The sequence below is a fragment of the Lasioglossum baleicum genome, chromosome 1, assembly GCF_051020765.1.
Source record: "Lasioglossum baleicum chromosome 1, iyLasBale1, whole genome shotgun sequence".
Lineage (NCBI taxonomy): Eukaryota > Metazoa > Arthropoda > Insecta > Hymenoptera > Halictidae > Lasioglossum > Lasioglossum baleicum.
This window is the reverse complement of record NC_134929.1, coordinates 9064696-9077524: the sequence shown is the minus strand read 5'-3', so window position 1 is coordinate 9077524 and position 12829 is coordinate 9064696. Positions and strand designations below refer to the sequence as shown.

Below are 12829 nucleotides of genomic sequence, written 5' to 3'. Positions count from 1 at the left end.
ACTAATTCACTAATAAGTAGACTGCGGATGTTTATGCAAATGCGTATTTATATGTATAGGAATCTGATAAAGCAATAGGACTTAAACAGAAATATGTTTTGCGATTAGAGGATTCCAAAAATATGTTTTTTATTTTGCACTTTTTGCATAATGCGTATGTTTTGCATATTTCTCTTGAAAAACATATTATTTACCGTGTATATGCATATCTCATGCTCATATGAATCATTAATCTTGTTAAATTTATTTAATCTATTAATAGGCACTCGTATCATAACCGAATAGCGTCGATAATAGTGATACGTCGATATAATACTGAAGAAGCCTCAACAAGTTATGATGTTACGACCTTATATTGCTTTGCTGTGTGTGTGAATCAGCTGTAAGAACACATGTTGGTATTTAGAATTCGAACAGTTCAGTTTAATACTCGAAATGGTAAGGCGAATTTTGTGAGAGTGGTGACATTTACAATTTTTTTAATTTTTCAACAATTTTGCTTTTCAACTTCTTAATTTTGCTATAAATGCATAAAGATCCGCAGTCTAGTTATCACTAACTAATCAAAAAGTTTCGACTAATGACTATTTTGCTATGACTAACATTCAAAAAGACTATTAGTCATTTTTAAATATTAGTTGATTATTGCCCTACTCTGCCGTCCATAAATCTTACTTGCCTTCAACAAAATGGTAATCAAAGAATACAAGCTTCCAGCTTCATTTTATTATTATTATTATTATTATTATTATTATATACGGACCGAGGTCCTTTCATACAAATGTATACAGTTTTCACAGTATATTTTATTGTTTTATTCTGATTTAAATGTAGCAAAAGCTACATGTAGTAAAAGCTGTACGATATTGGGTTGGCAAGCAAGGAATTTCGGTATTTTAAGATGAAGTAGAACCGAATTTCTTTATTCAAGCGATGAACTCTCATCAATAAAATATTTTCTTATTTATTCTTTTTGGCAAAAAATCATCGAACAAGAGGAGAATATCTTACTCACTAAAATTCATTGCTTTTATTTCATTTTAAAATACCGAAATTACTTTCCAATATTAGGGCTGTTACTTTCCTTCGAAGGTTGAAGATCTTGAAATTCCGAATTTCAAACCTCCGTAGTAAATTTATTTGTACAATAAATATACTTTTTATAATTGGTTGTATTTATATTCTGTGAAAATTCTGTCAAATTTTTTATTTACATTTTTATTTGTCAAAAATCGTGACATAGCATGAAACTCGTAAGTTACAACTTCATACGATTCGAAGACTTCGAAACTTCGTGGACTTCGAAGACTTCCACCATGATAACGCTGGGCCACACACATCTTTGGTAATACGTGAAAAATTATTGGAGCTTGGTGGGGAAGTGATGTCACATCTACCATATAGCCCAGACTTTGCAACATCAGGCTACCATTTATTTCGAAGTTTACGCAACTCTTTGAACGGTAAAACATTCACAATTGCACTTGGATCAGTTGTTTGCCGAGGATCAAAAATTTTAGGACAGAAAATTTAGGACAAAAAGAATTATGAAGCTACCAGAAAGATGGCAAAAGTTCGTTGCTTCAATAATAAAATTCGGTTTTATTTCACCATAAAATACCGAAATTACTTTCTTGCCGACCCAATATTGTACAGCTTTGTACGTATGTATTTGTTTAAAGAGGAAGGCTCGCGAGCAATATTTTCGCATACTTTGTTTTTCACGTAACCGGGACTCAAACAAAAATTGCAGAAATGAGAAACTGAAAACTGTACCGACTCGCCCCGTTCTCGCCTACCCGTTGGCGAACGCGGACCCGTTCACCGATCGAGACCGCTCCGGCTGGCGACCAACGAATTGGAAACGTTTTGCAACTAGTTTCGTAGCAAACGACGAAGGTAGCTGCTCGGGGACAGGAGAAGCTGCGCTCGCGAAACGCGAGAACTCGAGGGCGCATCGGGAGGCGAGGGGATCGAGAATTGCGGCGCATTCGTTCGCGGAAGCAGACCCTCGTCGAAACAACGTTCGACGGAAAGAAAGAACGGTAAATGAGAAGGGGAGAAAGAGGACACGACGTCGCCGTCGCAACGATCGAAGCTCGCGGAGTCGCCAACGAGATCCCCGAATCGAAGAGGAGCACGATGCGAGGCTTGTTGCCCCGCGCGAATCGTGTTAATTGCGCGTAATTGCTGGTGTTAGGTGAATCAGCTGCGCCACGATAGGACGGGGAGCGAGTTACCGGAGAGAAGGAAAATCGGTGGGGTGGGGGTCGTTTACAGTTAAGCCAGGTTGCATCGAGAAAACGATCTCTCTCCGTGCTCTCTGTGGCGGCGACGACGGAGTAGACCATCCTTCTGCCACCCTACTTCGCGAAGCGGCTAACGGACGTCCGCTCGCGTTCGCGTCGCGCGCGGCCCGCGATCTACACAGGTACGCGAAGTTTTTTTGGTGTGCGGCCGGTTTTCTCTGTATCTTATCCGCTCGTCCGTGAAAAAGCTGATAAGCGCGGACTTGCAGGATGCGCGCTGGGTGTTTTCGATCCGGTCTGCTCGCGATTCCGGTTACGGCTCGACACGAATGCCTGCGGAATCTAGTCTAGCGCGTGTTCGGTGGACCTCGGTCGAACGCGTTAGCGGAGAAACGCGAAAACCCGCGAACTCCGTCGGATCCGGAGGAGATTGGTACTTGTGTGTGAGTGCGCGTGTAAAAGCCGTGAACAGGAGGAAGAGAGAGTAGAGGAGAGTGGGAGAAGGAGAGAGGGAAAGGAGAGAGAGAGAGAGAGAGAGAGAGAGAGGACTGTGGTACGTACGGTGTACGGTGAACGGCGAACGGTGAACGGTGCGCGCGCGGCAAGACGTGGCACGGAACGGTATGGAACGGCACGATTCAAAGATCGGTGGTAACTAGGTAGCTGACGAAGCACGTACCCCTACCTCGTCGGCTACTCGCGGCCCGCAACCAACGACCAGTTGGCCAGGCAGGCAGGCAGGCAGGCAGGCCAGGCCGGCTCTCGCTTAGACCAGCCAAGCCCGAATCCGTGAGAGTCTCGGTCCGCCGCTTACCGTGCACGGATCAAGTTCGTTGTCCGACCGGTCTTCCGTCGAGTTCGAGTTTTCGGAAAAGTTCGGGCCGCGAGCTGCGGCCGCCGCCGTGACACTCGCGGGGCACGCGTATAAAAGGCAGTAGGTAACCGAACCGTTATCTCGCGAATGTATACGCGAACGCCGCGAGATTGCAGTGCGCGCTAGATACCACGGGATCCTCGATCGACGTTCCGCTCTGTCGCTCGATGGAAACCTCCTCGAAATTGGAATTCGGAACCGCGAGCGCGACCGTTTCGAAACTGGACGTCGCCGAACGAGCAACGCGTCCTTCCGTCGGTTCTTCCGAATGATCGGAGCCGCGTCGAATTGTTCGTCCGCGGTACGAGGTACAAGCGCACGGCGTCCCGGTTTTGCATGGGTGTACACGTAAGTGAACCAGAACGCGCTCGATCCGATCCGATCCGCTCCGATCCGTTCCGATCCTCGACCGGTCCAGCCATCGTTGTCGTCGTCGTCCTCCGCGACACGGTAACGGTACATCTTTCGCCTCTCTTTCTCTCTCTCTCTATCTGTTTCCTTGGCCATTGCCACCGAAAAGCACCGATAACGAGCGACACGAGGTAATCTTCGAAACGCGAACGTCGACCCCTCCGAAAGATCGCGCGTGCCGCAGTCTGGAGATTTTGGCGAAAGGCGAGCGAGCAACAGGTATTTACGAGGCTGCGCTCTTACGCCGACGAAAACTGTTCAACTCGGAACAGAGTTCGGTGGCACGTTTCCGTTCCATTTCCATCGGATCGCGGCGCGAGAGGCGCGAGGCTGCGCTCTTACGACTTCCATATGGATCGAGCACGAAACCATCGTGCTAGACGTTTCGAGATTCCTGGCTTTCACGTTCACGGAATCCTACGGTTCTCGCTGTCGAGGCTTTCGAGTGTAAGCCGCGTCCGTGTGGAAAATCATTCCGAAAGGACGCGATTTACAGCAGAGAGCCGCGCGATTTTACTGATGTGAACGACTGCGAAAACGCTGATGTACATAAGATCCGCGCGATCGAAAACGGGCTCCGAACGATACCGATCGTTTCGGTCGGGTCCAGCGGGTCGAAACGTTTCGCAAACGATAATAATCGAGCCGCGGGCGATCGCGATCACGATCGCGGTGATTCTCGAGGCTTCCAGTACATCGCGAGAGATCTCTGATCCTTGTTCCGGATAGAAAGCGACCGCGCGTCGAATCGATTCGTCGCTCGATCCCGCGAAAACACCGCGAAAACCGTTTGCCGAGCGATCGCTGTACCGTCGTCGACTTCGTTGCCGTGTTCTACGGATCGGAGAAAGAGAGAAGAAGAGCGTGGGGAGCGTTGCTAATCGAGCTGCAAACGACGCAATGTCCCGTAGGAAACGAGCGAGCCGCATCGTGCCAATGTCATCGGCAGAATGACCAGGGATCGTTCCGGTTCGGAATATTCGGAGAACATGAGCTACGACGCCACGACCTGCAGTTGCACCACGAGTTCTATAGACAAGGCTAGTAGCGCACACAACAGACGAAACGTCGGACACGTTTTTATTTCAGGCCGAGTGCACGCTTTCGCAGGACGGGGAGAGGACCGATCGCGCGCGCCAGAGTTGGGCAGGAATTAATTACATGTGTAATTAGTTACATCTTCAATTACAATTACATGTAATTGCAGCTGGTAGCTGCAATTCCTTTCCAAACAGACGACGCTCGCGCGTCGTTTTTCAATATTTGGCTGCATGTTGCCCGTCGCATGTTGCTCGTTACATGACGCTGCAGTCACGCCGACGTAGTAGCCTCTCCGACGGGCAACATGCAGCCGAATATTGCAAAACCATTGCTCGGAAACGTAAACGAAGGACTTTTGAGGCAAACAATGGCATAGATTGATCTTTCATCTAGCGATTTTGACTACTAAAAGACCCCGTCCTTGCATTATCGAGAAATCAGAAGTTGAATCCCGGACCCTTGCAATCCTCGCGTACGTATACATATGGTCTAGCGGTGTGTGAACGTTCACGCGCGACGCGCGAGCGTCGTCTGTTTGGAAAGGAATTGCAGGAATTGCAATTACTTTCGCTCAACCAGTAATTGTAATTGCGGACCACAATTACCAATTACAGTGATTCGTCAAGTAATTGCAATTACCAATTACAATTACATGTAATTGTAATTGTATTTCTGCAATTCCAAATTACAGTAATTGGCAAGTAATTATAATTGTAATTGAAATTACATTTTGCCCAACTCTGGCATGCGCGCGGCCTTGCGCCGAGCTCTCGAGCCGCCGCGGCGCAGCGCGGCGGGATCGCGAATGTATAACGCAATCGCGTAATCGCGTAATCGCCTCCACCGAAAAACGGTGGTCGAGGCTCGACTCGCGGCAGCGCGCGGATCACTCTTCCGGAAGAGCGTGCGAGAGGTATGCGAAACGACGGAGTCGGTGTCGGTGTCGGTGTCGGTGTCGATGGCAGACAGCTATAGCACGGCACAGAGTCCCCGTGATAATGTTTCCCGTGACTGTTCGTTTCAGTGTTCGCTGCGAGGCTGCGGTATGTTTCAAGAGCCATTTTTCCTGCACCCGCCGGGCTCCAGGCCTCGCGATGGCATCTACATAAACCCCATGAGTGCGTACATCGGCGAGCCAGCCAAACAGAAGGACACCGCCGAGTCCTTCTACCTTCACAGCCCTCACGATCTCGTCTACACCAGGATCACGCGATTGTTCTCCGACACGGACAAGCATCGACACTTCGAGAAGAAGGACGAAACTTTGACTGGTAAGTGTGGCGCGTCCTACATACATTTCATTTCTACGGTTCTTCTTTCTCTCCCGGCGGCTCGGCTCGGCGCGCCGACACGCGCGACGAGACGAGAGGAGACGATGCGAGGAGTCGCGGCGATTCGAAAGACTTTTGCGCGTTCTCTATTCGCGGTACGACGAAATTATTCGTGACGGCCCATCGTCCGCGGTTCGGTTGCAGTGAAAGTGGACGTGCACATCAACAACGGCGACCGACCGTCCAGCGGAAATTGTTACGCGGCCAAGTCCGAAGCCGTTCGAGACCGAGAGACCGTCGAGCACGCGTACGAGCAGATCGGCTCCAGGCAAGAACCGGAGGCTGTCGGGCCGGTCACGCGGAAAAGGCTACCCGAGAACGCGTCCGACGACAGGTATGCGAGAGAGATCCAGCAAGAATCCTCCGAGAAGGTTACGACGACGCATTGTCCCAGCCTGAACAATTTCAGTCGTTCCCGAAAAACCGATCGGAGATACAGTAGGTCGAGCAGCGCGAGCGAGTCGTCGAACCTGAGCAGCGAGCTGCCCTGTTTCTCCTCGAGCACCTCGACTCCGTCGCTCTCGCGGAACAGCAGCAACGAACGCGTCGGCAAGAACGTCAAGAACAATACAGAAGCGTCGCAAGGTAAGTTGCGATTTACGATGATCGTCGAGCTTCAGCCCCGCCTCGATATCGCCTGCACTCGACGCGATATCCGCTCGACGATAAACGCGAAATGTTAACGAGATAATCTCGACCGTTTTCAGAGAAAAAAGACAACCACGCCGGCTCGCAAGTAGAAAGCGAAAAGGAAGTTAAACCGGCTGGCACCGGAGCTGGGTAAGTGGAACGAGCTACGACGAAAACAACCACGACGACGAAAATTTGTAAAAACCGGTCTAACGTCGTTCGATCCGATTTCAATCCATCCGGTCTATTTTCGACCGCGTATATCAGCGATCCGTTCCTTTCGGTCGAAGAGGCCGACGGCGCACGCGCACAACCTCTCGCTCACCGATCGCGTTCTCGATCGAGCTCGCTCGCGATCATCTGCTTTCGTAACGGACTGGCGCGTGCGGATTATTAGTCAAAACTGAGCTTACGGTACTCTCCTCTTCTTCGTCTTCTTCTCCTTGTTCTCCGGTTGCGGTTCTTTCGCAGTATCGCGAAGCCACCTCCGCCGCCACCCCCGCCCCCACCGCCGGACAGAGAAGACGTCGTGGTGCTCGTGGTCAACTCGAAGCAGAACGCGGAAGCGACCGGCCGTGACGGCAAAAAGGACGCTGTTTCTGGGGAAGCGAACAGGGATGGAAAGATCCTCGAGCACGGTCTAGCAGGTAAACCACTCGAACATTGTCGCGGGTCGCGACAACTATTATTTTCAACCGTAGTCGCGAAGAAACTTTGATTTCGAGTAACTGTAACGAACAACCGAAGTAGCGGTCGACGATGTAGGCTCCGCGCAACAGTTATTCGCACGAAAAGTTCTTCGAGGCTTCGAGGTTCAATCGAGAGGCCTGTACAGCCAACCCTCCGATAACGCGATTAATCCCTCCCGCGTTACAAGAAATTCAGAATTATTATTATTATTATTATTATTATTATTTATTATGCACGGACCGAGGTCCATTTACAATAGAATAAAGACTTACAATAGAATAAAGACTTAACATAAATTACTAAGAAAGGACATGCATAAAAGAAAAAAAAGAACTATTGGTATAAAGGTACTGATATTATGAGTTAATCCTGCGTAATTTTTTTTTGAAAGTTTGTAACGACCCATTAAAATAGTCAATACTATTATATAGAGTGTTGGAATTCGCAATAGTTCGATTTATAGGATTTTGTTAATCCATTAGTTCAATCTAGATTAATTCGTTTATGTATTTACAGGGAAATTCCCTGACAAATGAAACACAAAAGGAGGAATTCTTCATTCATTTGAACCGTAAAATTGTTAGGAAAGTTTCTTACGTAGAAACTGCGTTACACAGAACCCGTGCTGTTGTATTTAGGAGAGTTTACTGTACGACAGTTTGAAAATTCGTCGAAACCCCAGGAAAGGTAACGCGACGATCCCCTTATCTCGATCGATCGATCGAGACGACGGGACCGCAGAGCCGCGCGTCGACGATTCGCGGCGTATCCACGCAATTAAAATTAAACCGTCGCGGTCGCGTCGGTGGATCGCGAAGACGGGCATGGCTTACTAGACCATGGCGCTCATCGGGCATATAATACACTTACCTAGATTTCACTTGCCCGACGCACAACGATTCCTTCTCCCTACCGCCTTCTGTTTCGGAACAGCGACCAACAAGTCCGACGTATCCTGCGGCGAGCATCAACAGCCGGAAGTACCGCCCGCCAGTCCTCCGGCGGACACCGAGGAAATTAAGGCGAGCCAGACGTCTCACCTGGTCAACAGGCACATGGTGCTGCCGTTCATACCGCCCAAGTTCGCGAACGCGGACTCGAACACCTTACTGAAGCCGTCCGAGTACCTGAAAAGCATCTGCAAGACGTCCGCGAAGAACAGCCTGTCGAAAGCAAGGTCCGTTCAAGGAACAGAGAGCTTAAGGGAGTATACTCGTTTCCAGGATTGCAATGGTGCAATACAAAGATGGGGGTTTTCGATAGTCAAAAGCGCTAGATAAAACATCAATCTAGAATTCTAGACCGTGATCGCCCTCAAAAGTTCTATTTTTACGTTTACGAAACGTAATTTGCATTGTATAATAAATTTTATGATTTCGGCGCAGGGTTCGATCATTTATAGAAAACCAGCAAATGTGCAATTAATTAAACATGCTTCTCGACGTTTCGATCCTTATGGTTTTCTATAAATGATCGAACCCTGCGCCGAAATCATAAAATTTATTATATATTTAATTTTCGATCGAGAAGGATTCACCTTTGTAATTTGCATTATTCGGCCGCAGCTTTATGAAAATAGCTACATGCGCAGCTTTATACTTCCGAATAATGCAAATTACGCTGCTGAATAATTCTGAGAACGACTGCGGCCTAGATTGATCTTTTATCTAGCGCTTTTCACTACTGAAAACTCCTATCTTTGCATTATGGCAATTATTGCAATCCTGAAAACGCGAGACTACGCCCTTAACCCTCATGTCAATAAGCAACCTTTTACCTACGATATTCAATGATGTACTTTATAGTGTCATCGCTTACTCTTATGCCGCAGATGTAAATTATGGTCATCCAAGAACAGAAAAGTCTACAACTTTGTGATTTTTCTGCAGAAAAGTAGTAAACAAGTTTTAAAGAGAAATTGAAAGTGGGTACCCGAGTACCCGGTTATTGAAATAACGGTTAAACTCACGGTAGCTCAAGATCGAATCGATTCTACGCCGTGTCGGTCTTCAGGGATTGCGCTATGCTTTCAGAAAACTTTGTCAAAAGTCGCAGTATTCCAGAACTCTGCTCGCCTTTGTCTTTCCTCTATCCCATACCTAAGAACAGACACGGTGTTCGATGCGTTAAGGTGCACTCGTTCGCAGGTCGGTGGACAACTTGGATATCCAGGGCCGAGGCGCGGATCGTCGGGAAATCGCCGCTCTTCGAGACCGGAAGGAGCACGAAGAGGAAGAGGAGGAGGAGGAGGAAGAGGAGAGGGAAGGGGAGGAGACCGAAGCGGAAGGAAGACGCGCGGAACCAGTCGGCGACCAGGAGAAACAGCCGTGTTTTGGACCACCGCCGCCCCCTCTCTCGCCATTGCAGAAGCTGCGACGAAACGGTGAAGAGGCCGGAACCGGAAACGGAACCAATATGGGCACCAGCGCCACCACGGACACCGATCAACCGATGGCGAGAACCGCGCAACCGCTCGCGACCATCAGCATCCAAGACCTGACTAGCATCCAGCTGCGGAGGACCTCCGGGAAGATGAACGCGACCAAAACGTTCTCCGCGCCACCGCCTCGCAGCGTCTCGATGACGAACGGTGAGTAGAGTAAATGTACCTCGTCTACAACTACAATTAGTGATATCGGCGCTCTGGTTCGATCAATTGAAAAGATATAGCAAATATATGCAAAATATTACATGAAATTTAATTCGACGTTTCGGTCTTAGTTCAGACCATTTTCAAGAATATACAAATTTCCGTATTGCGTCTGTAAGAATTAATCAAAAATATATTTTAAAAGGTTAAGTGAAACTATTTTCATAAGCAGGAATAGAAATGTGTAAAACTTACATGCTTATATAAAGTATTATTTACGATTATTAAAGGTTATGGAAACAATGTACCTAGTACTGCGGGTGTACGTTTTACTCCGCTATTTTTTCCTAATGAGATTAAAAAATACAATTGTACAATAAAATTGCCGATCATTCTCTCATATCTCTTATAATCATCTCTTTCATATTCTCTGGCTTCTTAATAAAACAATTAAGTCCTCAGCATTATGTACCGCTCTCCGTGACGGTCATAGTTCTCGAGCCACCTCAGGCCCGCGCCATATAAACTGCGCGTGGCGCATTAGGGCGACACCCGTATCAATAATGCGAACAACGGTGTCCAGCCTTCCATTCGACATTTCGGATTTACCAAGCACGTCTAAACGTACGCGAACATGTTTTCCCACATCTAAATAAAACTTTGGCGATGAAATTAAGAACTATTTTCCAAATTTATCTCTTCCGAATGTATTTCTCAAATTTATTTTTGGTAAATATTGGCAAAAGGGGACCCAGCTCCGATGGTAGAAGAAAGTTGTTCAGAATGTCGACCTTGACAACATATTTCAAGGGCAACGCTAGCGGAGCTGGGTCCCCGACATAGTGGGATAAGCCTCCAGAAGATACCATTGACAAAAGAAACGCGTTGACAATAGTATCTCCTCGGTAATGTGGAAACCTATTGATACGGGTGTCGCCCTAATGCGCCACGTGCAGTTCATATGGCGCGGGCCTGAGGTGGTTGAAGAACTATGACCTTCACGGGGAGCGAGACGCGCGGTCGAGAAAAGGGGCGTAGCAAGACTTGCCGATTTTGTATTCAGTTTACCCGAAACAAACGAGACATTCTCATGTGACGGCCCTCTTCCAGTTTCAGAGGCATTCTTCGTGCAAAAGACGGACCTGATAGCGGAGCTGAAGAAGACCAAGGACATTCCTGGCATCAAGAAGCTGAAAGTGGAGATGGCGCAGGTGGAGAAGACGCAGGAGCAGAATCTGATGTCGGAGATCAGCAAAGCGTTCAGCGCGTCGAACTTCGTGGACCAGGTACGCGATCGGACAACGGTAATTTTCGTCTTCTCGTTGGCTGGTTCGCCACGTTGATTCCCCCGTGTCTCTTTCGAATAGATTCCAGAGAAGGACAGCTCCGGGAACGTGATACCGATATGGAAGCGACAAATGCTGGCTCGGAAGGCCGCCGAGAGAGCGAAGAAGGAGCTGGAGGAGCAGATCGCCAGGGAAAACGAGGAGAGACGGCAGAAGGCGATTCCAGCGTGGAAGAGGCAATTGCTCGCGAAAAAGGACACCGACGATAAAAAGTGCGTGGCAGTCGCGCGTTCCCGAAGACCGAAAGCCAACTAACGTGTCGATCGTTTCAGGACGCAGTGCAGCAGCACGCAACAGGTGTCTGTAGCTGCCAAGACGGACGCGCCGGTATCCCAAAAACGAGACGCTTCGCCGAGCCGGCCCGAGGAGAAGCTCGAACCCGAGGAGAAGAAGGCCGAAGGAAGCCCGCCCAGTCGAGCAGCTCACGTTACCGAAACGGAAGAGAAAGACGACGCGCAGATCATCATCCCATGGCGAGCACAGCTGAGGAAAACCAACAGCAAACTGAACATTTTGGACTGATCGTGTTCGAGAGAAACCCGACGTTTCTCAACTCGCGTTTCCTCTGATTCCGTTCGATTGCGAACGCAACATGTACATATAGACGAGTAAAGTTTTTATCCTAAGATTCTGCGACGACTTCCTGATTTCCCAGGTAAAAACTGGCAACTCCCTTCTCGTTCGTTTTCTCGTGAATGGAATAACGGATCTCGAAGGACACGACCAGAAAGCTATTGTCGGCCGGTCGCTCTTTAGTTTTCTTTGGCGAAGGACGGAACGCAGGAGGGTTGCGGCTTCTGCCTTCTGCCTGCCGCCTGTTGCCTCCACCCTCGGTGTACTATATGTAGAGGTGTTACGACTGAGCACCTCTGTAAGGTTGACGTTTTATGATACATAGAGGTTAGTTCGCCATCAGATGGAATACTAGTCAACATCACGGTTTTCACGTACGATAACTTTTTTAATATTGTACTATACGATTTTAACTTTTTTTGTGAAGCTAGATCAATTAGTTTACTACAGGATGGGCAAAGAAATTTTTTAACCCTTTGCACTCGGAGCTATTTTAACTGGAAAATTAAACATTTCTTCCGAACTAGAATATTTCCATTCGCTATGATTTTTTTGAAATTTTATGGATATGAAATTGGTGTAATACCTCATACAATACCTAAATGTTTAGTAATTGATTAGATACCGATATATTTAATAATGGAAACAATATTTTGAATAATGGTACAGCAATTTTTAGTGGTGCCTCAGAGGGGACAACCGAGTGCAAAGGGTTAAAGAATTGCAACTGGTCGGAATTGCAGAGGAAATACTAACAGTTGTATTTCGCAATTTTTTTGGGGTGGCCCTTTATTGAAAATTTGAAGAGCACGTTGTGTGGATCTACAGGGTGTTCACATTATTCCTGGCCAGCGGTTTTCTTGCAAATAGTAATTATTAGAAAAACATGAAAGAGGAAAAAGTAGTATATACTGTTTTTTTATACGCAACGCAACGACATATGTAATTTTTTTGTGTTCATGATATTTTGTTAGATATGAATCGGTATACTGTACAGCGACCCCCAAGGTCATGCAAGGTCGGAAACGAAAGAAGCATTTTGAATATTTAATACCACTGTGCTTGCAAGTATTTCAAAATGCTTCTTTCGTTTC

General features: G+C 47.5%; 1 protein-coding gene across 11 annotated transcripts; it reads left to right on the top strand.

Annotated features, from left to right (window-relative positions):
* The first annotated feature begins 2286 nt into the window (after positions 1-2286).
* F (espin protein forked) lies at positions 2287-11790 on the top strand. 11 transcript variants are annotated; one of them, XM_076430448.1, is made up of 12 exons: positions 2413-2431; positions 4446-4574; positions 5600-5846; positions 6051-6240; positions 6301-6491; positions 6614-6686; positions 7008-7183; positions 8160-8403; positions 9374-9816; positions 10927-11102; positions 11184-11374; positions 11435-11790. In XM_076430448.1, exons 2-12 carry the CDS (start codon positions 4485-4487, stop codon positions 11682-11684), a joined length of 2271 nt encoding a protein of 756 aa, XP_076286563.1. In that variant the 5' UTR covers positions 2413-2431; positions 4446-4484; the 3' UTR covers positions 11685-11790. The 11 variants fall into 11 exon arrangements, with proteins under 11 accessions (XP_076286810.1, XP_076286563.1, XP_076285961.1 ...); XM_076429846.1 differs by lacking the exon at positions 2413-2431 and adding an exon at positions 2832-3573; XM_076429932.1 differs by lacking the exon at positions 2413-2431 and adding an exon at positions 2833-3573 and having other exon boundaries at positions 6316-6491.
* The last annotated feature ends 1039 nt before the right edge of the window (positions 11791-12829 follow it).

Coding starts and splice junctions, on each gene's coding strand:
- F (XM_076429846.1), top strand. CDS start 3,460: ATGGGTGTACACGTAAGTGAACCAGAACGCGCTCGATCCGATCCGATC. Junction 5,847..6,050: donor GAAGGACGAAACTTTGACTG/GTAAGTGTGGCG, acceptor GTTCGGTTGCAG/TGAAAGTGGACGTGCACATC. Junction 11,375..11,434: donor AAGGACACCGACGATAAAAA/GTGCGTGGCAGT, acceptor CGATCGTTTCAG/GACGCAGTGCAGCAGCACGC.